We start from the raw sequence: 23,300 nt of genomic DNA, 5'->3' as shown, positions 1-23,300 counted from the left end.
ATCTAGAATCTTGAACTATATTAAGGTTTCTCCTTTTCAATTCTAGTATCGATTTGATCATTTTATGATCAGTTTTAGATAAATGCTACCAATAAGAGATTAACAACTAAATCTGACTCAACGCTAAGTCTAATATAGCCTTGTTATTTCTAGAACATATTGTTCCAGAAAAGTACTTTGAATGTACACCATTAATTCACTACTTTCCCAACTTGAGGTACACTGCTGTTCTCAATCTTTTTGAGAAATTAAACATTCCCATTAAAACAACTTGGCTTTTACTACAGCCCTCTCTATTCTTTGAATTAATAGATTCTGCCACTTCATCGCTGCTATCTGCCCTGTAGACTATTCCCATTACAGTTTGTAGTCTACAGTACCCTAGTTCTAACCCCACAGTTTCTGCTGACTGCTTTCTGTTAGTTATATTTGCTCTTAATTTCCCACAATTACAACATTGGTTATCAACATACATACTTTCAAAAATTTTTCTAATCATCACCTTGATTAATTGAACACAAAACCTTGTCCTCTTATGATCTGAAATTTAAGACTATGGTAGCGTGGTTATTGTTATTGGACGAGTGGTCTAGGGAACGTCTTCAAATCCCACCATGGTGGATTGAGAATTTCAATTTAGTTTTTAATTAAAAAGAAAAGATAGTATTAAAGAGCTGATGAAGCTGTTGGATTGTCTTTTTTTTAATGGTCTTCGAGAAAGAAACCAAGCCCAGTCTCAATTATATGTGACTCTAGTCTCGCACCAATATATCATAATTTAGTTTGATTTATATATCCTGTTGCAGAATGTATGAAAATGTTTATTGATTATTTGATATTTCTGAACATTATGATGTGTATAACAGCTTTAGAAGATGGGGAAACGAATCTTAGGAAAAATGAAGAGAAACCCAACAAAGATGCAGTGTCTTGTCTGATACTGAACAGTATTAATAGCCACTGAGAATCACAAAGCCTGGATTATCTATATCCAGTTGAAGAAGGGAGGGTAGCAGGACATTATTTTGAAAAAAAATCAGCAAATACCCTTGAAGTTAATGTATTCAACAGAAAATTGAATGTGTGCGGCTTTTTGTTCAAGCCAGAGGGATTTGTGACTTGAAAGAAAATATCTCGAGCGAAGTGTGAATGTGCTTGAACATAACATGCAATATTTTACCTCCAAAAAAAGCTAGTTTTATTACAGCTATTTGTACTTGCAGTGCTAAGGGAATAATTACAACAGATCCTGACACCCTGTGGTATGAACTGTGGCTGCAGTCTGGCTGATACATATTAAAATTATAATTTTGTTGCTTGACTGCAGAGATCCACGGCCACTTACTGTGACCTCATCAAATTCAAGTACAGTGCAACATAATTACAGTATAATAGTTGCTAATGATTTGGCTGCTCTTTGAAATTATTTATGTTTATCATTAAACTGCATTGTCATACTCCACATCAAGATGTTTTCTAAAGTGGTAAAAGGCTTGAGTGAGGAAAATTAGTTATTTGTGGAGGAAGTTGCAATAGCCCTTTGTGATGTGATGTAATAAACTAAATGATTTGAATTAGCTCTGGGGCAAGGATTAGCAAATCATGCAATGTTATTTTTCTACAATATTTTGGTTTTATTATTTGAATGTCTGTTGTGGCTCAGTTGGTAGCATACTTGCCTCTGAATCACCAAGGTTCAGAATTGTAGTCTCACTGCGGGGCCTGAGTACAGAAATCTAGGCTGACAGTCCCATGCAATACTGGGAGGGTGCTGCAGTGTTGGAGGTGTCGCCTTTCAAATGAGAAGTTAAACCATAACCGTGCTTGCTTGGGTGAAGGGCACTATTCCAAGAAGACCAGGAGAGTTGATTACCTGGTGTCCTAGCCAATATTTATCCCTCAGTCAGCATCACAAAATGCAGATTATCTGATGATTATTCCATTCCTATTTGTGAAAATTTGCTGAGTGCAAATTAGCTGCTGTGTTTTCTACACGACAAAAATTGCTACACTTCAAAAGGTATTTAATTGGATGTAAAGTGCTTTGAGATGTCCAGTGGTCATGAGAAGTGCCATATAAATGCAAGACTTTTTTCTATATTTAAATAACAAAACACATGTCAATTGAGGACACCAGTAAGTGGTGTTGATTGGAGCATGAAAGCTTTGTTACCATATTGGCCAAGCAGAAAAGTGATGCAAAAGTTACAAAACTAAGGAGCCTCCTTCTCCTCGGGTCTCCCTCCTTCTGGGCTTGATTTTTGGCCTCTGGTGGGATCGGAGGTGCATGTGCACTCAAAATGGCAGTGCTGGCCTGCATGCCAGTTCCCTGGCTTTACCCTGTCCTCCGGGCTATTTATATGGATGGAAGATGGGGTTTGGACACCAGGCCTGTCCACCTGCATGTGACAGATAGCTTTTTTTTATTTAGTCACAGGATGTGGGCTTCACTGGCTGGGCCAGCATCTATTGCCCATCCCTAGTTGCCCTTCAGAAAGTGGTGGTGAGCTGCCTTGAGCCGCTGCAGTGCATGTGGGAGAGGTACACCCATAGTTCTGTTAGGAAGGGAGTTCCAGGATTTTGACCCAGTGACAGTGAAGGAACAGCGATATATTTCCAAGTCAGAATGGTGAGTGATTTGGAGGGCAACTTCCAGGTGGCAGTGTTTCCATCTATCTGCTACCCTTGTCCTTCTGTGATAGTGGTCATGGGTTTGGACAGTGCTGTCGAAGGAGCCTTGGTCAATTCCTGCAGTGCATCTTCTAGATGCTGCTACTGTGTGTCGGTGGTGGCGGGAGTGAATGTTTGTGAATGCGGTGCCAATCAAGCGGGCTGTTTTGTCCTGGTCGGTATCAAGCTTCTTGTGTTGTGGGAGCTGCACTCATCCAGGCAAGTGGGGAGTATTCCATCACACTCCTGACTTGTGCCTTGTAGATGGTGGACAGGCTTTGGGGAGTCAGGAATTGAGTTACTTGTCGCCAATTTCTAGCCTCTGACCTGCTCTTGTAGCCACAGTTTTTATATGGCTAGTCCAGTTCAGTTTCTGGTCAATGGTAACCCCCAGGATGTTGATAGTGGGGGATTTAGTGATAGTAGTACCATTAAACATCAAGGGGCAATGGTTGGATTCTCTTGTTTGAGACAGTGATTGCCTGACACTTGAGGCTCGAATGTTAGTTGCCACTAGTCAGCCCAAGCCTGGATATTGTTCAGGTCTTGCTGCATTTGGGCACGGATTGCTTCAGTATCTGATGAGTCGTGAATGGTGCTGAACATTGTGCAGTCATCGGTGAACATCCCCACTTCTGACCTTCTGATGAAAGGAAGGTCATTGATGAAGCAGCTGAAGATGGTTGGGCCACGCACACTACTCTGAGGAACTCCTGCGGTGATGTCCTGGAGCTGAGATGATTACCTCCAACAACCACAACTATCTCCCTTTGTGCTTGGTATAACTCCAACCAGAGGAGAGTTTTCCCCTTGAATCCAGTTTTGCTAGGGCTCTTTGATGCCATATTCTGTCAAATGCTACTTTGATGTCAAGGGCAGTCACTCTCACCTCACCTTGGGAGCTTAGCTCTTTTGTCCATGTTTGGACCAGGGCTGTAATGAGGTCAGGAGCTGAATGGCCCTGGCGGAACCCAAACAGGGCATTATTGAGCAGGTTATTGCTAAGCAAGTGTTGCTTGATAGTACTGTTGATGACCCCTTCCACTAGTTCACTGATGATGGAGAGTAGACAGATGAGGGGGCAATTGGCCCGGTTGGATTCATACTGCTTTTTGTATACAGGACATACCTGGGCAATTTTCCACATAGTCAGATAGATGCCAGTGTTGCAGCCGCATGCCAGTTCCCTGGCTTTATCCTGTCCTCCAGCCTATTTATATGGATGGAAGGTGGGGTTAGGGCACCAGGCCTATCCACCTGCATGTGGCACATACCTTTTAAAAAAAAAATTAGTGGCCTATTACAGCTTGTTAACCGAGACTGACTGGACTTTCTCAGTCAGCTCAGAGGCAGTGGACACCATTTTAGCTGCCTGGAAGTGGCCTCCCAGTGACAGACTGAGGCATCATCACTCCAGGAAGGCCTAGAAGCCCTCCCTGCCTGCCTGGTGCTCTAGCAGGCTGCCCTATAGACGAACCTGTGCTGAAACAAAGGAACAGAGAGAGGGGGAGAGACCAAGGTACAGGTGAGACAGGAAGAGAATGACCTTTACCCATTAATTGATCGCCCATGGAAAATCACATAATGAGTGACTGTTACCCACACAGTGCAGGCTTCTGGCCCATATTTCAGCCTGATAACTGGTTCAGAAGCTCGTAGGTAAAATTCAGCCTTTGGCATCACCTGGCCTGATGTCTGCTGGCCATGGTCTCCCTTCACAACCGTCTTTCTCTGATCTCACTCCACCACTCCAACCCAGTGTGTGTGTATGCATGCTCTTTTTCTTTGTTTTTATCTTTTTTCTCTTTCATATGCGCTTTTTCCCTCAGTCGCACAGGTCCTCTTGATACCACCACCCCCCCCCCAATCCACCAATCACCCTGCCTTCCATACTCTTGTAGGTTGTCAGCCTAGTTTCACGTGATCAAGTTATAGAGTCATAGAGGCCTACAACATAGAAAAAGGCCCTTTGGCCCATCGAGTCTGCACCGTCAAACAAGTACCTAACTATTCTAATCCCATTTTCCAGCACTCAGCCCATAGCCTTGTATTCCATGGCATCACAAGTGCACATCCAAATACTTCTTCAATGTTATTAGGAAAGTTCTGGAGTGGGACTGAAAAACTCCGTGCTGAGAGTCAGGCATTCTTGTTTCACACTGCGAAACCCTTGGGCTGATTTTTTTTTTGTGTTATGTACGACATCGAATTCTCATAGGAGTGTGCAAATTGAGTATGATGACCACTTTCTTTTGCTTGAATTCCAAAAGAAATTATCAAGGGTAAGTACAGGTTATATAAAACTGCCTGTGCCATTCTCTCCCACCGTTTGCTCAAGATAGGGTAAATAGGGTAATCTGTAACTGGGGTAATCTGGCAACCCCCAATCACTTCTGTGGCTCTGAAAAATACGAATGCACCATGCTGAAATGTTGTGAACAATTATAATCAGATACAAATCTGAAGTAATTTGAAGGCTGAATTTTTTTTGCTTTTCCTAGCATTCTCAGTCGAGATGCTGAAAGCAAACTCATTAACGCAACACACAACTAATGTTTTCTTGAAGGTGCTGTGAGGATAATTCCGGCTTCATAACAGCCAGGCAACTGCTTCTGAAAATGGACATAGTTACTCTGAAGAGTAACTAATTTCCTATCACAAAACAAGGGGGATTTAAATTTCTATAAATTGATACTCTTTCTTCAAGGATAGTTTCAGTTTCAATCCAAATTGAGATTTCCTATGGAGAGAATACGTTGGCTGCTTTATAATAATTGGCAGATCAATAATTTACTACCATGGTATCCAATTTAACACTTAAAACTCAATCATAAACGGCAAGGGATGCATAATACCTTGTTATTGTAGCACATCTCTGCACATCTCAAAGTGCGAAGTGTGAAAGCAAAAAAATTTATTTGGAAAATATCCAGTTCTAATACAGAGATACATTATCTCTGGAGTAAATTATCATTCACCTGTGGCAGGTGGATATCTTTCTTTGTTGATGACTCTGACCATTTTTGGTAGCATCAAAGCAACACAAATTCTGAGGCAAAAACAGAATTACCTGGAAAAACTCAGCAGGTCTGGCAGCATCGGCAGAGAAGAAAAGAGTTGACGTTTTGAGTCCTCATGACCCTTCAACAGAACTAGGTGAATCCAAGGAAGGGATGAAGTATAAGCTGGTTTAAGGTGTGTGTGTGTGGAGAGAAGTAGAGGGGGTGGTGTGGTTGTAGGAACAAACAAGCAGTGATAGAATCAGATCATCAAAAGATGTCACAGACAACAGAACAAAAGAACACATAGGTGTTGAAGTTGGTGAAATAATCTAAACGAATGTGCTAATTAAGATTGGATGGTAGGGCACTCAAAGTATAGCTCTAGTGGGGGTGGGGGGAGCATAAAAGATTTAAAAATAATGGAAATAGGTGGGAAAAGAAAAATCTATATAATTTATTGGAAAAAACAAAAGGAACGGGGAAGAAACAGAAAGGGGGTGGGGATGGAGGAGGGAGCTCAAGACCTATAGTTGTTGAATTCAATATTCAGTCCGGTAGGCTGTAAAGTGCCTAGTCAGAAGATGTGGTGTTGTTACTCCAGTTTGCGTTGGGCTTCACTGGAAAGATGCAGCAAGCCAAGGACAAACATGTGGGCAAGAGAGCAGGGTGGCGTGTTAAAATGGCAAGTGACAGGGAGGTTTGGGTCATTCTTGCGGACAGACCGCAGGTGTTCTGCAAAGCGGTCGCCCAGTTTACGTTTGGTCTCTCCATTGTAGAGGAGACCGCATTGGGAGCAACGAATGCAGTAGACTAAGTTGGGGGAAATGCAAGTGAAATGCTGCTTCACTTGAAAGGAGTGTTTGGGTCCTTGGACGGTGAGGAGAGAGGAAGTGAAGGGGCAGGTGTTACATCTTTTGCGTGGGCATGGGGTGGTGCCATAGGAGGGGGTTGAGGAGTAGGGAGTGATGGAGGAGTGGACCAGGGTGTCCCGGAGGGAACGATCCCTACGGAATGCCGACGGGGGTGGTGAAGGGAAGATGTGTTTGGTGGTGGCATCATGCTGGAGTTGGCGGAAATGGCGGAGGATAATCCTTTGAATGCGGAGGCTGGTGGGGTGATAAGTGAGGACAAGGGGGACCCTATCATGTTTCTGAGAGGGAGGAGAAGGCGTGAGGGCAGATGCGCGGGAGATGGGCCGGACACGGTTGAGGGCCCTGTCAACTACCGTGGGTGGAAAACCTCGGTTAAGGAAGAAGGAGGACATGTCAGAGGAACTGTTTTTGAAGGTAGCATCATCGGAACAGATGCGACGAAGTCGAAGGAACTGAGAGAATGGGATGGAGTCCTTACAGGAAGCGGGGTGTGAGGAGCTGTAGTCGAGGTAGCTGTGGGAGTTGGTAGGTTTGTAATGGATATTGGTGGACAGTCTATCACCAGAGATTGAGACAGAGAGGTCAAGGAAGGGAAGGAAAGTGTCAGAGATGGACCATGTGAAAATGATGGAGGGGTGGAGATTGGAAGCAAAATTAATAAAGTCCCGACGAGAGCATGAAGCAGCATCGAAGTAATCATCAATGTACCGGAGAAAGAGTTGTGGAAGGGGGCCGGAGTAGGACTGGAACAAGGAATGTTCCACATACCCCATAAAGAGACAGGCATAGCTGGGGCCCATGTGGGTACCCATAACCACACCTTTTATTTGGAGGAAGTGAGAGGAGTTGAAGGAGAAATTGTTCAGTGTGAGAACAAGTTCAGCCAGACAGAGGAGAGTAGTGGTGGATGGGGATTGTTCTGGCCTCTGTTCGAGGAAGAAGCTAAGTGCCCTCAGACTGTCCTGGTGGGGGATGGAGGGGTAGAGGGATTGGACATCCATGGTGAAGAGGAAGCGGTTGGGGCCAGGGAACTGGAAATTGTTGTTGTGACGTAAGGGGTCAGAGGAATCACGGATGTAGGTGGGAAGGGACTGGACAAGGGGAGAGAGAAGGGAGTCAAGATAACGAGAAATGAGTTCTGTGGGGCAGGAGCAAGCTGACACGATCGGTCTACCGGGACAGTTCTGCTTGTGGATTTTGGGTAGGAGGTAGAAGCGGGCTGTCCGAGATTGGGCGACTATCAGCTTGGAAGCTGTGGGAGGAAGATCCCCAGAGGAGATGAGGTCAGTGACAGTACTGGAAACAATGGCTTGATGTTCAGTGGTGGGGTCATGGTCCAGGGAGAGGTAGGAGGAAGTGTCTGCGAGTTGACGCTCAGCCTCAGCGAGGTAGAGGTCAGTGCGCCAGACAACAACAGCACCACCCTTGTCAGCGGGTTTGATGACAATGTCAGGGTTGGACCTGAGAGAATGGAGTGCAGTAAGTTTAGAGAGAGAGAGATTAGAATGGGTGAGAGGAGCAGAGAAATTGAGACGACTAATGTCGTGCCGACGGTTCTCAATGAAAAGATCAAGAGAAGGTGAGAATCCAGAGGGAGGGGTCCAGGTGGAGGGAGAATATTGGAGGTGTGTGAAAGGATCCGTTGAACGGGGAGAGGACTCCTGCCCAAAGAAGTGAGCCCGGAGACGAAGACGGCGGAAGAAGAGTTCAGCATCGTGCCGAGCCCGAAATTCATTAAGGTGAAGGCGTAGGGGTATGAAACTAAGTCCTTTGCTGAGCACTGAACGTTCAGCATCGGAAAGGGGAAGGTCAGGGGGTATAGTGAATACACGGCTGGGGCTGGCATTGGAAGATGGGGTGGGAACGGAGGGACAGGCAGGGATGGAGGGTCCTTGATGGGTGTTGGTGTCAATGAGTTGTTGGAGCTTGCGTTCCTTAGCACTTGAGAGAAAGAGAAAAAGTTTCTTGTTGAGGCGTCGGATGAGACGAAGAATAAAATGAAACTGGGGGCACACGCAGCTTTGAAAAAGGGTACGGCGGTGCTGCTGGAGGGAGAGGTCGAGTGTGTTCATATGGCGGCGCATGGCACTGAGTGTGGATCTCAGAATGTGACGGGAACAGCAGTCCGAGAAACCTTTTATGTCCTGGAGATACCTGTAATCCTGGGTGGGTTCGAAACATGAGGGGTGGAATTTCAGTTGAAATCCACGTGGGGTAAGTCGGAGATGGAGACAGTCACTGAGAAAGGAGATATGGCTGTGAAAGCGGGTTTTAGTAAACACCTTGTCAAACACCTTGTCAAATTCTGAGGGTTAGGGGGAAGAACACAGTGATTAGTCACAGAAGCAGCAATAAGAAGCAATTTTTTTTTTTGTTTCAATTACCTTCATTTAACATTTACCTGTAAAATCATAATAGTAAAGTCAGTTTTACTGTATATTTTGAAAATGGAGTTTGACAATCTTCCAAATTTATTTTGAATGGAAGAATAAAGCAACGTTTTCAAAAATGAGTTCTAAAATTTATTATAGGATGGGGCTTATTGGAAGGTCAACTGGTTAATAAACAGTTACATTTAACTGCAAATATATCAATGAAGTCCTCAAAGGTTTTTTTAGTCCTTGTTTGGAACTCCACAGAACAAGCTTGAAGAATTAATTAGCTGACCTGCTGAATCTGACCTCACTAAACCTCATTTGCTTTTGTACCAGATTTATTTCACACTCATCCTTTATTCATCAATTTCTCAATCTTTGAGTTTGCTTTATTTTTTTAATGTAACATGGGCAAGGGAAATAAATTGGATGGTTAATCTGCAGGCTGTGTGAATACAGGCTGGACCCCACTTTGATGTCAATTTGACACTTCAGTTTAACACTAATAAGAGCAGGGAGGTTATGCTGGAACTGTAAAAAATGCTGGTTAGGCCACAGCTAGAATATTGCGTGCAGTTCTGGAATCCACATTATAGGAAGGATGTGATTGCACTAGAGAGAATGCAGAGGAGATTTACAAGGATGTTGCCTGGGTTGGAGGGTTTTAGTTGTGAGGAGAGATTGGATAGACTGGGGTTATTTTCCCTGGAGCAGAGGAGATTGAGGGGGGATTAATGATTAGGTGTTTAAAATTATGAGCGGCATAGATAGGGTAGACAGGAAAGAATTTTTTCCCCTTGGTGGAGGGATCAATAACCAGGGGGCATCGATTTAAAATAAGGGGCAGGAGGTTTAGAGGGGATGTGAGGAAGAATTTTTTCACCCAGAGGGTGGTGGAACCTGGAACTCACTGCCTGAAAGGGTGGTAGAGGCAGAAACCCTCATAACAGTGAAGAAGTATTTGGGTGTGCACTTGCGATGCCATGGCATACAAGAAGGCTATGGGCCTAGTGCTGGAAAATGGGATTAGAATAGTTAGGTACTTGTTTGGCCAGCGCAGACTTAATGGACCAAAGGGCCTTTTTCTGTGCTGTAGACCTCTATGACTTCATTTCCCCGTTGCTTGGATTTCTCAACTGTTTTTGTTGGTTGTTGGCTATGGTCAAATAAAAACACTTAATTCATATTAACGAAATTGGCAATCACCTTTAGACACGTACCACAAGATAATGATAAATGTGGTTAAATTGAAATAGAAAGAGACAACACTGTTATGCCTCAGGTTCACCTATAACAAGCTCATATCCAAATGTCTAATAAGTGCTAAGACATCAATTTTGAAGACATAAAAATTGCATGCATGTTTCTTTCGTGCACCTCCTAAGATATGTAAAACAATCTTTTTTTAAGTAAATACTGATGCAACAATGGACTGCTAAAATCAATAATTTTACCACTAGCCAGTGCCATTATTTCTCAATCTAAGTATCAGCGAGGATAGAAGTCATGGAGAACCACAAGATTCAAAATCAGTATTGATTTTAATAGGGAGGAGGCAGGATATTTAGCTTCTCGCACTTTTCAGTGAGTTTAGTGATGCAAAACTCCCAAGAAATTATGGAGCAGTACAAGTCAGTTACGTCTTAATTTCTGCATTTTTGCCATGTGATAGTCCCAGTGACACAGCTGTGCGATTACAACAAAGCAATTAGGATTTAGACCTGTGGGAACTTTACCAGACTCCAGAACACACAGCATTTACAATAGTTAAAGAACTGTAAATAGATCCTTCCTCTGAACTATTTTTCCCCATCCCAAAATTATTTGACTGGACACAAAAAGAATAGTAAAAATGTTTATTGTTGTATAACAAGTTAACTCAATGTCAATGCATACAGAAAAATCTTTAACGAACAGTAAAAAATATATATATAATAGAAAAATAATATATTTACCTCCTGTGTAGTATCCAAACAAACCCACCAAGATATGGCAATCCCAAGTAAATGGGAGAATGAAAGAAGAAGTTGACAGCATCTCAACAAAACTGACTTGCAAACATCCCATGTAATGTTAAATGTCTATACAAGAGCTACAGCGTTTTCAGTGAGATGGAGACAATACTTGGAGAAATCAATAAATGATTCACGACCAGGAGACTGCAGCAGTCTGTATGGGTATTGATTTTGGAAAATCATTAAATTGTATGTTAAACAAAGTCTTGTTTCAGGAACAATTGGGTATGAGTTAGGAGTTTCAAGGAAATTACCGTTGCTGTTACATGATGGTTGTGAGGAATTACCAATTTGTGTTTTTAACTTTTGCAATTGTCAGTGAATTTTCTGGAATAGCTTGCTGTGGCACTGGCTGTGGAATACTCAGAACTAGGCAAACGTAAGATTCCACTTTTTGCAGTGGGACTGATGATTAAATACTCTGGTTTCTGTCCTACGACCATTAGAATGTGATCTGTGAAAAACATTTGGCCAGGATCAATTAATGGACCTTCGCCGATCTATTTTCAAGCCAATCCATGATGAAGGATGTGGAGAAAAGAGCTGAAAGAATACTGTAATTTTATATTTTCTTGTATCCTGATATTTTCCTTCAGCATTTGAGCTTGAGGTGGTTTCAGGGTGTATCCTAGTTTTGATTTGAGCTACATTGCGCTTTTCTTAGTTAAAATGACCTAAAGCACTTTATAAAACTTATCCATTATTGTCACTGTTAGATGACTAACGTGGCAGCCAATTTGCACATTTCCAAGTCCCATAAACAGCAAATGAATGAACCCAAAATGTAAAATTATATTTGTGGGAAAGGAATGGTTGGAGCAGTGTTATAACTGACTAGTCATTCACTAATAGTTTCTTCCAGCATTCCACTGCTCTTTACTTACATCTCTTTTTGTTAAAGTTAGTAACTCTTTCGAGTACAAACACATTTCCATCTGTTCCTGTTCAGATGAAGTTACATTGTTTCATAGTTTGCCATTGTGAGATTTGAACTCTTGAGCTTGGGGTTACAAGCCCAGTACCATAACCACTTGGTTAGTACATGAACACAAAAATGTCAGTTCCCAAATGTCAACCACCCCCATTATTTCACTGTTAGTACAGCCAAATTACTAATTTGAACATTGTTGGCATGGTGCCACAACTGCATTCCTTGGCTGGGATTTTCCTGCCCCGTCGCAAGGTGGCGCCCCAGCCAGAAGTCCATTGACTTGCAGTGGGACCTGACAATCCCAACGGCGGGCAGGTGCGGAAAATCCCGCCCTTTGTCTTTTTAACTTCTGAGTTGCAAAAAAAAATTATTTCAAATGTGACTTTTTAAACAAAGTTTTGTTTTAAACCTTTTTCATTGTTTTCCAGTTGTCTTTTATTTAGATCCTTCTTGCTGTTCTTCTTAATATTTAGTACCCAAGTTTCCAGAGCCCATTAGTACCCAATATTTTGGGGCGCAGGTGAATGATTGACCGATCAACCTGGAATCCAAGGGATAGGCCAGTCACTGGAGGTGAGAACCTTCTCATTGGCTCCAAGTACTCATGCAAAACAAATCCCTAACAGGAAGGATGATGTGAGGTAGATGAGAAGCAAGAAGCTTACCTGTCTCCTGTTTGGGTAGACTGCTTTACCTGTGTATGCATTTCAGAGAGGGGAAAGACATCCTTAGATCTTAGTTGTTGGCAACCTGCACCCAAGTTTTCTGGACTTTAGTAAGTGGGCATATCCCTATGTGAAGACAATGTGTCATGTAACATTGGACAAGTAGAAAATTGACCTTTGTGGATTTCTCAGTAGCTTAGGTTGTGCTCTTATGCACCACGGTATGGGTTGGATGCCTGGCTGACTTTAAAAAAAAATCCTTGCCTAAGATGTCAAAAAAATTAACTCCTGGAGCTTTTCAGTGCTGCTCTTGAATGTCAGGGTAATGAATTTTTCCAACTTTTACTTCACTGCCTGTGGGAAAACATTGCTTTTTTTAGCCAAGATCAAGTAATTGGAAATTGTAGGCTTCAGTCTGGATTTTAATATGTAGCCCCCACAGTCTGACGCACCAATATACTGCATTACTTTGATCATTTACTGAAGCATTACTATGTTAATAACAGCTGGTTTAAAAGAATACATTTTCACTTTTTAACTAATTAATTTCTATTGCTGACTGCTTAATAAAAGCTAAGTTTTATTCTTCTGTATTTTGCTGAGCCAGGCTATTGGTATTAGATATTGTAGGCACAATACCTCCTTGGACCGATTACTTCAGGATTCCAATGTTAATTCTTAAAACTGTTTCATTTTTTGAAATAAAAAAGAATTGAGAGGTAATTGAACTGCTGATTTCAGTTTCAATACAAGTGATAAGATTTAACTTTGAGACTTGTCCCAAACTTATAGATCTTCAAAAATAGAAGAGACCTGATTTATTTTTTTCCCTGCAATGAGGTTCTTCTCGATTTATCGAGTGTAATTTCTTGTGTTAAACAAATATAAATAGTGATTTTAAGCTTTTGAAATATTTTAGAGTCATTGTTTATGACACAGTAAATACATTCATGCTAAGCATGCTCTAGAGAATAAATACTTTGACTGTTTACAGAAAAACAACGAGAGCTAGCCAGGAAGGGGTCTCTGAAGAATGGCACTGTTGGAAGCCCTGTCAATCAGCAGCCAAAAAAGAACAACGTGATGGCAAGGACAAGGTACAAATGTTACATTTATTTAATTCCTGAATACAATAGCTTATAGTTTCTAGAATGTCCCAGCATAGAAGATTCTATGCTAATCTTTTATGGTTCTACAGAGCATTTTGGAATCCCATAATCTGACACCAAACAGCAATGTCCACTTCATTAACAAGGGGTGGGCTGAAGGTAATAACAATATTTGGACTAACATATTTTTAAAGAATTAGGTACTGCTGTAAGCAGTTGGCTTGGTGAAGGCATCTCTTGTGCTGTAGAAGAGTCATACTCCAAGCAACTTGAATTTATATAGCTTTAACATAGATAACATCTTGATGTTTACAAATGGGATAAGCAATGAGACAGAAAGAGAGACATTAGGAAATAGGGTGGAAAGTTTGGCTGAAGCGTCGTATTTTGAGAATTTTTCAAGGTAAAAAGAAAGATGGAGGAGAGGTCATGGGAGAATGTCCAAGCAGCATGACTGAAGGCTGTATTTCCAATGATGTGACAAAGGGTGAACATGGTCAGCAGCAAAAAAGTAACAAGTGCAAAGGGATTATAAAGCTGGTGCAGTTTATAGAGGTAGGGTAAAACAAGGAATTGAGGAACCTGTGGACCAAGATGGGGTGTTAAAATGTACTATATTATGAGCAAGTATAGGCTTGTACTTAATAAAAGGAATTAATAAAAGGGGTAATAAAAGGAAGCAAGCAGTCTCGGTGATGAATGTGGTGTGGGGTTGGAAAATTAGTTTGGGATTGAATATTAAAAATGGCCTGGCTCAGCCTGAGAGAATAATTCCATTTTCTGTACATTCAATCACAAGGGGGAGCTGGTGGTTAGAGGCCAGGGGAAAAGACTCCTGTATTCATGTTAAACTGAAGAAAATTGTCCAAGTTTCAATATTCAAAGAGGAGTTCTGATAGCTCAGGAAGTCATGAGGTCCAGAGAAACGGCGGAAAAGTCGAGTTGAGCATTAGCAAGCTAGATTTTTGCCTGTGTAAGATGTCACCAAGATGCAGAAGATAGAAGAAAAGTGGACCAAGGATATGTCTTTGAATGGACTCCATGGGTGGCCATTCTGGGGATGGAGGGAGAAAGAAAGAAATGCAGGAGCTACACTGGCTACATTTAAGTAAGTAAGGAAAGTCCGTGCAAAGGCTACTGATGGAAGTGCATGATGGAAAAGATATGTTGGAGTAGGGTGACACATACCTGTTGATGGCATTTGTACTGGATCAGAACAATGATATGGGATAAAGCACGACAATCACAATTGTATAGGATATCATTCTAGATTTGATGGGAGTCATTTCAATGTTGTAAAATGGGTGGAAACCTGATTGGAGGGTTTCAAACATGAAGATTTGGTTATTAACAGGGTCATGTTATGTAGACAGGTCAGTGGACATTTGGATGGGAAATATGGGTTTTAAGGTGTGCTGTGGAGTTTTAGGAATTTAAGAAGCAAGGGTCCAAGTTAATAGGCAGAACCTCTCAGGTGGTAATCTATGGATTGCTACTTCAGCCAAGTGCAATTTGGCGTACGGTCAAATTGATCAAAATTGAGTGCATGAGTCCAAGATAGTGTGGGAGATGGGGGCTCTGATTCATGGGGCACTAGTACTTTTGGTACTAGTAAGAGGGAATTGGAAACTGTTCAATTGAGATGACCTCCACTTAAACTGGGCTGGGATCAATACCCTGTTAAATGGAATAACTGGGGCTTTAGATGGGGCTGCAGAAAGGGTATAAAACAAAAGGAGGGGAGAACTAAGGCCACAGAGCAGTGTAATGATTTGGGTAAAATAAGCAGAGTATGACAGGGAGGGACAAAAAGTTTGACCATAATTGTGCATAAGTGAATAGGGTCAAATCAGGGGAAATTGTTTAAAAAGTTAAGATTAAAGCCACTTTAGCTGAATATGCAAAGCATTTGTACCAAGCACAAATAGAGATAAATGAGTTTTATCTAATAGCTATTAAGACATGGTTGCATGGTAACCAAAGCTGGGAACTAAATTCCAGGGGATTTGACATTTTGAAAAGACAATCAAAACGAAAAAGGATTTGGTATTGCCCTGATTATAAAGGATAACATAAGAATAGTAGTAAGGAAGAACCTAGGATGGAAAGAGCAGGAAGTAGAATCATTATGGTTGGGGTTAAGAAATAACAATAACAATGGTAACTATAGTGCGACAGACTACAAACCAGAAATAAGAGGGACTTGCAACAAAAGCATGGTGTCTTTAATCCTCCATATAGACATGACAAACTGTCAGAATAGTTTGGAAGGCAAGTTTGAAACAATTTCCTAGAATGTGTTGGAACTAGAGAATGGGTTATTTTAGATCTTATTTTATGTGATGGGCTAATTAGTAATCTCATAGTAAGGAACCCTGTGAGAAAGAACGATTGTAATATGTAATGGCTTTGCAATGAAATCAGAATGAATTGTAAATGTGGCCTGGAAGCTGCTCCGTGAGTGTATAACTTACTATATGTGGAGATATTTACTATTGAAAAATAAACTGTCCAAGAATAAATTGATAAATTCTAATTTGTAATATTTTTTGGCAGGCTGGTTGTACCAAACAAAGGATATTCCTCCCTAGATCAAAGCCCAGATGAAAAACCTTTGGTTGCTCTGGATACTGACAGGTATGTTCTTTCACTGATTTATTTTCTTCAAATTGGGTTTTTTAAAAATCAACTTTAGGACAAAAGCATTAGACATCAACAAAAATTAGTTTTCACGTAGCAAACTTTTCTCTGATTTTAATTACCTTTTTTAAATTGTTGTGGCAATCACTGGTAAGGCCAGCATCAATTTTCCCACCCCCAGCTACTGTTGAGGTAGCCATTGACCACTGCATTGATCCAATGTAACCTCTATGGTGAAGGAACTCCCCCAGTGCTGTTGATTAGGAAGTTTCAGAATTTTGACTCCGCGACAGTCAAGGAACAACTATATATATTACAAGAACTTAGCCATAGAAACATAGAAAATGGGAGCTGGAGTAGTCATTCGGTCCTTCGAGCCTGCGCTGCCACTCATTATGATCGTGGCTGATCTTCTATCTCAGTGTCATACTCCTGCTCTCTCCCATACACCCTTGATGCTTTTAGTGCCTTTATATCTATTTCCTCCTTAAATATATTCATTGATTTGGCCTCCATAGCCTTTTGCAGTAGAGAATTCCACGTGTTCACCACCCTCTGATACTGCATCTACCATGTATTTGCCCACTCACTCAACTTGTCTAAATTGCCTTGAAACCTCTTAACATGCTCCTAACCACTCACATTCCCACCAACTTTGTGTCATCAGCAAATTTGGAAATATTACATTTGGTTCCCTCATCCGAATCATTGATGTATATTGTGACTAGCTGGGGCCCAAGCACTGATCCCTGCGGTGCCCACTAGTCATCACCTGCCACATTGAAAATGACTCATTTTTTCCTACTCCCTATGCTGTTGAGATAGAGGATTAGCCATGATCATATTGAATGGCGGAGCAGGCTCGAATGGCCACCTACTGCTCCTAGTTTCTAGGCTCCCTGCCTGCTAACCAATTCTTAATTCATACCAATATATTACCCCCAATCCCATGTGTTTTAATTTTGCACACTAACCTCTTATGTGGGACTTTATCAAAAGCTTTCTGAAGATCCAAATGCACCACATCCACTGGTTCTCCCTTATCTATTCTGCTGTTATGTCCTCAAAGAAAAACTCCAGTAGATTTGTCATACATGGTTTCCCCCTCATAAATCCATGTTGGCTGTCTAACCCCATTGATATTTTCTAACTCAAACAAAAACAGAAAATGCTGGAAAAACTCAGCAGGTCTAGCAGCATCTGTAGAGAGAGAAACAGATTTAACGTTTTGAGTCCATATGTCCCTTCTTCAGATACAAGGGTCTTCAGACAGAAGATGGTTAGATATGTTCTAACTGTCCTGTTATTACATCCTTTATAATAGACGCTAGCATTTTCCCTGCTACTCATGTTAGGCTAATCGGTCTGTAATTCCCTGTTTCCCCTCTCCCTCCTTTTTTTAAATAGTGGGGTTGTATTTGCCACCCTACAATCTGCTGGGACTGTTCCAGAATCTACAAGATTTTGGAAGATGACAACCAACACATCCACTATTTCCATAGCCATCTTCTTTAGTACCCTGGGATCTAGATTATCAGGCCCTGGGGATTTATCGGCTTTCAATCCCATTAATTTTTCCAGCACCTTTTTTTAGTAATACTAATTTCCTTCATTAGTAATAATTTCCTTCAATTCACCAAGGCTCCTTCAACAGCATCTTCCAAACCCACAACCATTACCATCTAGAAGGACAAGGGCAGCAAATAGATGGGACCACCACCTGGAAGTTCCCCTCCAAGTCATTCACCATCCTGACTTGGAAATATATTGCTGTTCCTTCACTATTGCTGGGTTAAAATCCTGGAACTCCCTTCCTGACAGCACTGTAGGTGTACTTGAACCACATGGACTGCAGTAGTTCAAGAAGACAGCTCACCACCACCTACTCAAGGCAACTAGAAATGGGCAGTAAATGCTGGCCCAGCCAACAAAGCCCACATCCTGTGAATAAATAATAAAAAATTCCTCCTCCTCACTAGACCCTTGGTTACCTAGCTTTTCTGGCAAGTTATTTGTGTCTTCCTCTATGAAGACAGAGCTAGTGTAGTTGTTTAATTGCTCTGCCGTTTCCTTGCTCTCGATTATAAATTCTCCCGTTTTGGACTGTAAGGGGCCTACATTTGTCTTCACTGATCTTTTTCTTTTTACATATTTATAAAAGCTTTTACAGTCCCCTTGCTTCTAGCAAATCACCAAATCTGATTCAACCACATCACAGTCTGGCCTTGCTTTCCTTTGCAAAATTCAACCACTATTCTAGGGTCATCCTATGGAAAGAGATAATCATGGCTCCCTTTATCTGCTATCAGCTATTTCCTTAAACTCCTGTGACCTGCCCCCTCCACTTCACAAGAAGTTCATGAATTTATTTACTTCAAAGCTGAGGATCATTAGTTTGGCTGTTTTATCCCTCTTTTTCATCACTGAGCCACACCTCCCTGCTTGAACTCTGATTTACTAGCTCCTTACTCATCTTTCTCCACTGTCTCCAAACTCCTCTCATTCATAAGGCCTGCTTGCTTTCCTCAACCCCATTCCCAAAGAATTCCTGTCTATCTAATTTCCTCTTCCTGGCCCCATACCAGCAGATCTTGTAAATAGTTCTTTTGCGCATTCCTTTTCAAAACTGTCATCACTACCTTCTCAAAGAAATCTCACCCTCAATCCCTCTATCTTTACTAATCATCACTACATTGTCTTTCTTTCCTTTCCAAGGTTCTTGTATGTGAGGTTGCTTCTAAAACCAATGCCCCATCTTACTTGCATCTTCCTGTTTGACTCCATACATTCAGGCTTATGCTGTTCCAAGTCAGGGTGGTGTGTGGTTTGGAAACGAACTTTGAGGTGGTGGTGTTCACATTCAACTTCTTCCCTTGTCCTTCTAGGTGGTAGAGGTCACAGTTTTGGGAGCTGCTGTTGAAGGAGCCTTGGCAAGGTGCAATAGTGCACCCTTTAAGTATTAAACACTGGAGCCACAATGTGCCGGTAGTGGAAGGAGTAAATGTTTAAGGTGGTGGATGGGGTGCTAAGAGTGGGCTGTGTTGTCCCGGATGGTGTTAAACTTTGAGTGTTATTGGAGCCCCTCTCATCCAGGCAAGTGGAAAATATTCTATCATATTCCTGACTAGTGCCTCATAGATGGTGGTAAAATTTTGGAAGTCAAGGTAGGTTACACACCACAGAATACCCAGCCTCTGACCTACTGCTGTAACCACAATATTTATGTGGCAGGCCTAGTTAAGTTTCTCATCACTGGTAGCTGCCCATTGCTTGCTTTCCATTCTTGCTTATCTGATAATAGTTAGAGTGTCTCAAAGTGTCTTCACCTTCCACTGCTGCACTAATAACTCCAGAGCCCCCAAAGCTATGCTATCTTTTCCCTTATCTGCACACTGCTTCTGATGACTTCAGCAGTCATAGAGTTAGCTTCCACAACCAACCTAATAATACCTAGTTTTCTCATCACCTGCCTCAATCATCCCACTTTTTCTATGCTATTAGACTGTTTATCTGCTATCAAGTTTGAAAGAACCATAACTTTTTCCAGCTGAATTGTAGAATGACCAAAGTTATCGACTATGACTTCCGTCACAAACTCCATGCCCTCACCATCAACTCCATGCTGGCAACTGCTTCAGACTGAATCAGGCTATTTGTAACTTCAACATTCTGTTTGGATTCAGGACCAAGCTTATTAAGGTTGCTTTTTAAAAGTTTAACTTCCCTTCAGGCAAAAGCAAACATTTTGTTTTCATATTTGTGTTTTCTTTTTAGATTTAAAATATATCTTAGGAATAGAACTTTGGTGTATAAATTTGGAAGGAGTCTATTTGCCATGAGTTGACTAAAAAAAAACACACCCCAACATCATCGTAATGTTTGCCATATCACTCCACCGACGGAGCTGCTGATTGATCCTTCCATGTCTGGCCAGGAGGCTTTTGTGTTAGCAGCTTCAGTACAAATTTTCTAATCCTTCCGTTGGTAATGAAGTAATTTTCCTATTTGTTCATAATGTCCTTTAAGATTGTACAGGTTTAACTTCACAGACATTTATAATTGTACCATGAAACTTCTATTGTTTAACTCAAAATTTTAAGTTGAACTGGACAGATTTTCTCTGCAGGCGATACAAATCAAAAATATTTTTAATTATGGTTAGAATTTAAAAGGGCGACTGCCATATTTTGGGTATTGCTCTATTCCCACCACAAGACATGAAAAAATAAGTTAATCTTACTCAGCTGCCTTTATGAAATTATCTTTGTAAAACCTGTTTCATCACTTAAAATATTAAAATGTCATCTAGCCATTGTAAGTCATGTATCTGTTTTCTAAAAAGTGACATTACTTCTACAAAATTAAACTAATTGTCCATTACTTTAAAGGTAAAATCCTGAATGGTATTAAATCTATAGTAGAACACAAATATTGTAGCGAGGTCTGAAGATCTGTTATAGTTATTGAAAAGTGAAACTTGTTTCTATTTCATTGCAGTGATGATGATTTTGACATGTCAAGGTACTCTTCATCAGGTTATTCTTCAGCTGAGGTGAGTTATTTGTTCAGAGGATAGCTTATGTAGACAAAAGAAAGGAAGAAGGTAAAGAAAAGGAGTAACAACCATTGCTTATGGATTTCATATAAATGTATTCGACAGTTGCATCATTGATCCTGTTTCCTAGGATGGAACAATATGGGCAGAATTTTCCCCTCGCACTAAGATTGACAGCGGGCATGGAAAATTGCATTTTACATGCCAGCCGTAATGGCAGGTTTTCACGCCATATCATCTTCCCACCATTAATTATGCATGCACAGGAAACATGCCAGATTGCGGGTGGCTGGCCTCTGATTTGCACAGCCCACAGGCACCATGAGTTCTGTGCTCCCTCACCCCGGGTGCTATATTTAAATGGCACCTATGCACAGCTTTCTCAATGTCTGCACCCTAGAAGTGCTGCACAGAAGACATGGCTCCCAAAGGGAAGAAGCATGCTCCTCCAAAATTCAATGGCACCTCACTGGAACACCTGGACACAGCTGAGGCCCGCTGCGATGCCCTCTAACCCCATGATGGCCGGAGGAGATCCACCAACCTCACCACTGCAGCTTGGGAGGCCGTGGCAGCAGTGGTCAGCGCCAACAGAGCACATAAGACTTCAGCCACCCAGTGCAGAAAGAGGATGAATGATCTCATCCCCATGCCGCCAGGGTAAGTCAACCATCTCGTCACTCAACTTGTACTTTTTGTTTCATATTTGTTCATGGGATGTTGATGACTAGGCCCATCTCTAATTGCCCTTGAAGATAGTGATGCCATTTCGGAGGGCATTTCAGAGTCAACCACATTGTGGGTCTGGAGTCACAAGTAGGCCAGGTAAGGACTGCAGATTTCCTTCTGCAGTCTCGGGGAGGTGGTGGAATAGTGGTATAGTCACTGGACTAGTACTCGCAAACCCATCAGATATTCACAGGGATCTAGCACACTGCCATTTCAAGGGACATCAATACACGCTCTCACACATTCCTTCACATCTCTATCTGGGCTCATCACCCTTGCAGCATGCGTCCATGGCTCCACTCTCCCCCCACACATGCCAAGCATCCATTTCATCTTCCCTGGCATGCATCCTGCTCACACTCTCCATCTGTCTTTATGCAGAACAAGCGAAAGACATTTAAGACACAAGGGTGACACGGGTGTTCCCAACATGTATATAATGTTCACAAATGTAAATAGAACCGGACCCATTCATGTTTCCTCTTGTGTGTGCCTCCTTTTTATGATGAGCTGTGTTGCTCTTAATTGGATGTAATACCATGGTCCCTCCCCACCACTTATCACAGATGTCACTATCATGGGCCTCTCGTCTATATAGTCTGTTTCCATATCACCACTGTGTGTGCCCCCTTTTCAGATCATTCTCAACATCAGTGATGCCTTAATCATAATGTTAAGCGTGTTTGTGGAAGGAATCTCATTCACATGCTTTGCAGAGTCATGTCATGTTTATTCTTGGCCATGTAAGATTGAGGCAGAGGCGTTGTATCATGTCTGCATTCTTGAAAGGTGAAGGTGCAGTGAGCAAGGAAAGATGTGTTGACACATGGAGAAGGGTCACATATCATGCAACTCCATGCACTCCCTGTCATCCGACAGAGTTTTCATGCTACGAGCCCATATTCTGAGCTTGTGCGCTCCTGTCTGCCAACAGCATTTCTGGCTTTCCGAGTGTAAATCTGCTAAGCTCACCGATAAGTGGGCGCACGTTGCCACCTCAAGAAGCTGAAGCTTGGAGAGAGTGAGAGGAGGACTCTGGGACAGGCAGTCAGCAGCACCTAGAGGAGAATGCGAGAGGAGGACTCCTGGGATAGGCAGTCAGCAGCACCTAGAGGAGTCGGGAGTTAAAGGGGAGCGCGAGATGAGTCGGGAGTTGAAGAGGAGGAGCGCGAGATGAGTCGGGAGTTGAGGGGGAGCGCGAGAGGCACCGGGAGTTGAAGAAGGGGAGCGCGAGGGGCGCCGGGGAGTTGAAGGGGGGGAGCGCGAGGGGCGCCGGGGAGTTGGAGGGGGAGCGCGAGGGGTGTCGGGGAGTTGAAGAGGGGGAGTTGAAGAGGGGGAGCGTGAGAGGCGCTGGGGAGTTGAAGAGCTGGGAGAACAGGGATGACTGAGGGAGTTCGGTGGGGAGGGAACGAGGTGATCCTTTTGAATACCGTGAGTACAGCCGGGTAAGTATTTACTACTTTTATTGCTTATAGTTTTTAAGGTCTCTTATTTTGTGGTTCGTCATTTGTAGGGGCTATATTCTGTAACAATGAGGAGCAGGAATGGGCCCGAGAGTAATTGATATTAAGTATCTTCCAACAGGTTTAATTTAATTTAAAGATGTAAGTCATGGCAGGAGAGCTCAAAGCCGTGGTGTGCTCCTCCTGCTCTATGTTGGAAGCTGGGCACATTTCCAGTGCCTGGGGCCAGCATGTGTGCGGTAAGTGTCTCCAGCTGCAGCTCCTGGAAGCCCGG

At 42.2% G+C, this 23,300-nt stretch overlaps 1 protein-coding gene across 2 annotated transcripts in view; it reads left to right on the top strand.

The window, feature by feature from the left end:
• Positions 1-23,300, top strand: part of fam219aa (family with sequence similarity 219 member Aa) — an 80,028-nt gene that overhangs the window by 34,992 nt on the left and 21,736 nt on the right. For both annotated transcript variants that reach the window (XM_041187961.1, XM_041187952.1), the window contains exons 3-5: positions 13,525-13,627; positions 16,196-16,276; positions 20,777-20,831. In XM_041187961.1, coding sequence (XP_041043895.1) covers positions 13,525-13,627; positions 16,196-16,276; positions 20,777-20,831 — 239 coding nt within the window. The remainder of the gene's footprint in view (positions 1-13,524; positions 13,628-16,195; positions 16,277-20,776; positions 20,832-23,300) is intronic.

Source organism: Carcharodon carcharias, chromosome 1 (genome assembly GCF_017639515.1).
Source record: "Carcharodon carcharias isolate sCarCar2 chromosome 1, sCarCar2.pri, whole genome shotgun sequence".
Taxonomy (NCBI): Eukaryota; Metazoa; Chordata; class Chondrichthyes; order Lamniformes; family Lamnidae; genus Carcharodon; species Carcharodon carcharias.
The sequence above is the reverse complement of the archived record's forward strand: the minus strand, read 5'-3'. Positions and strand labels throughout refer to the sequence as shown.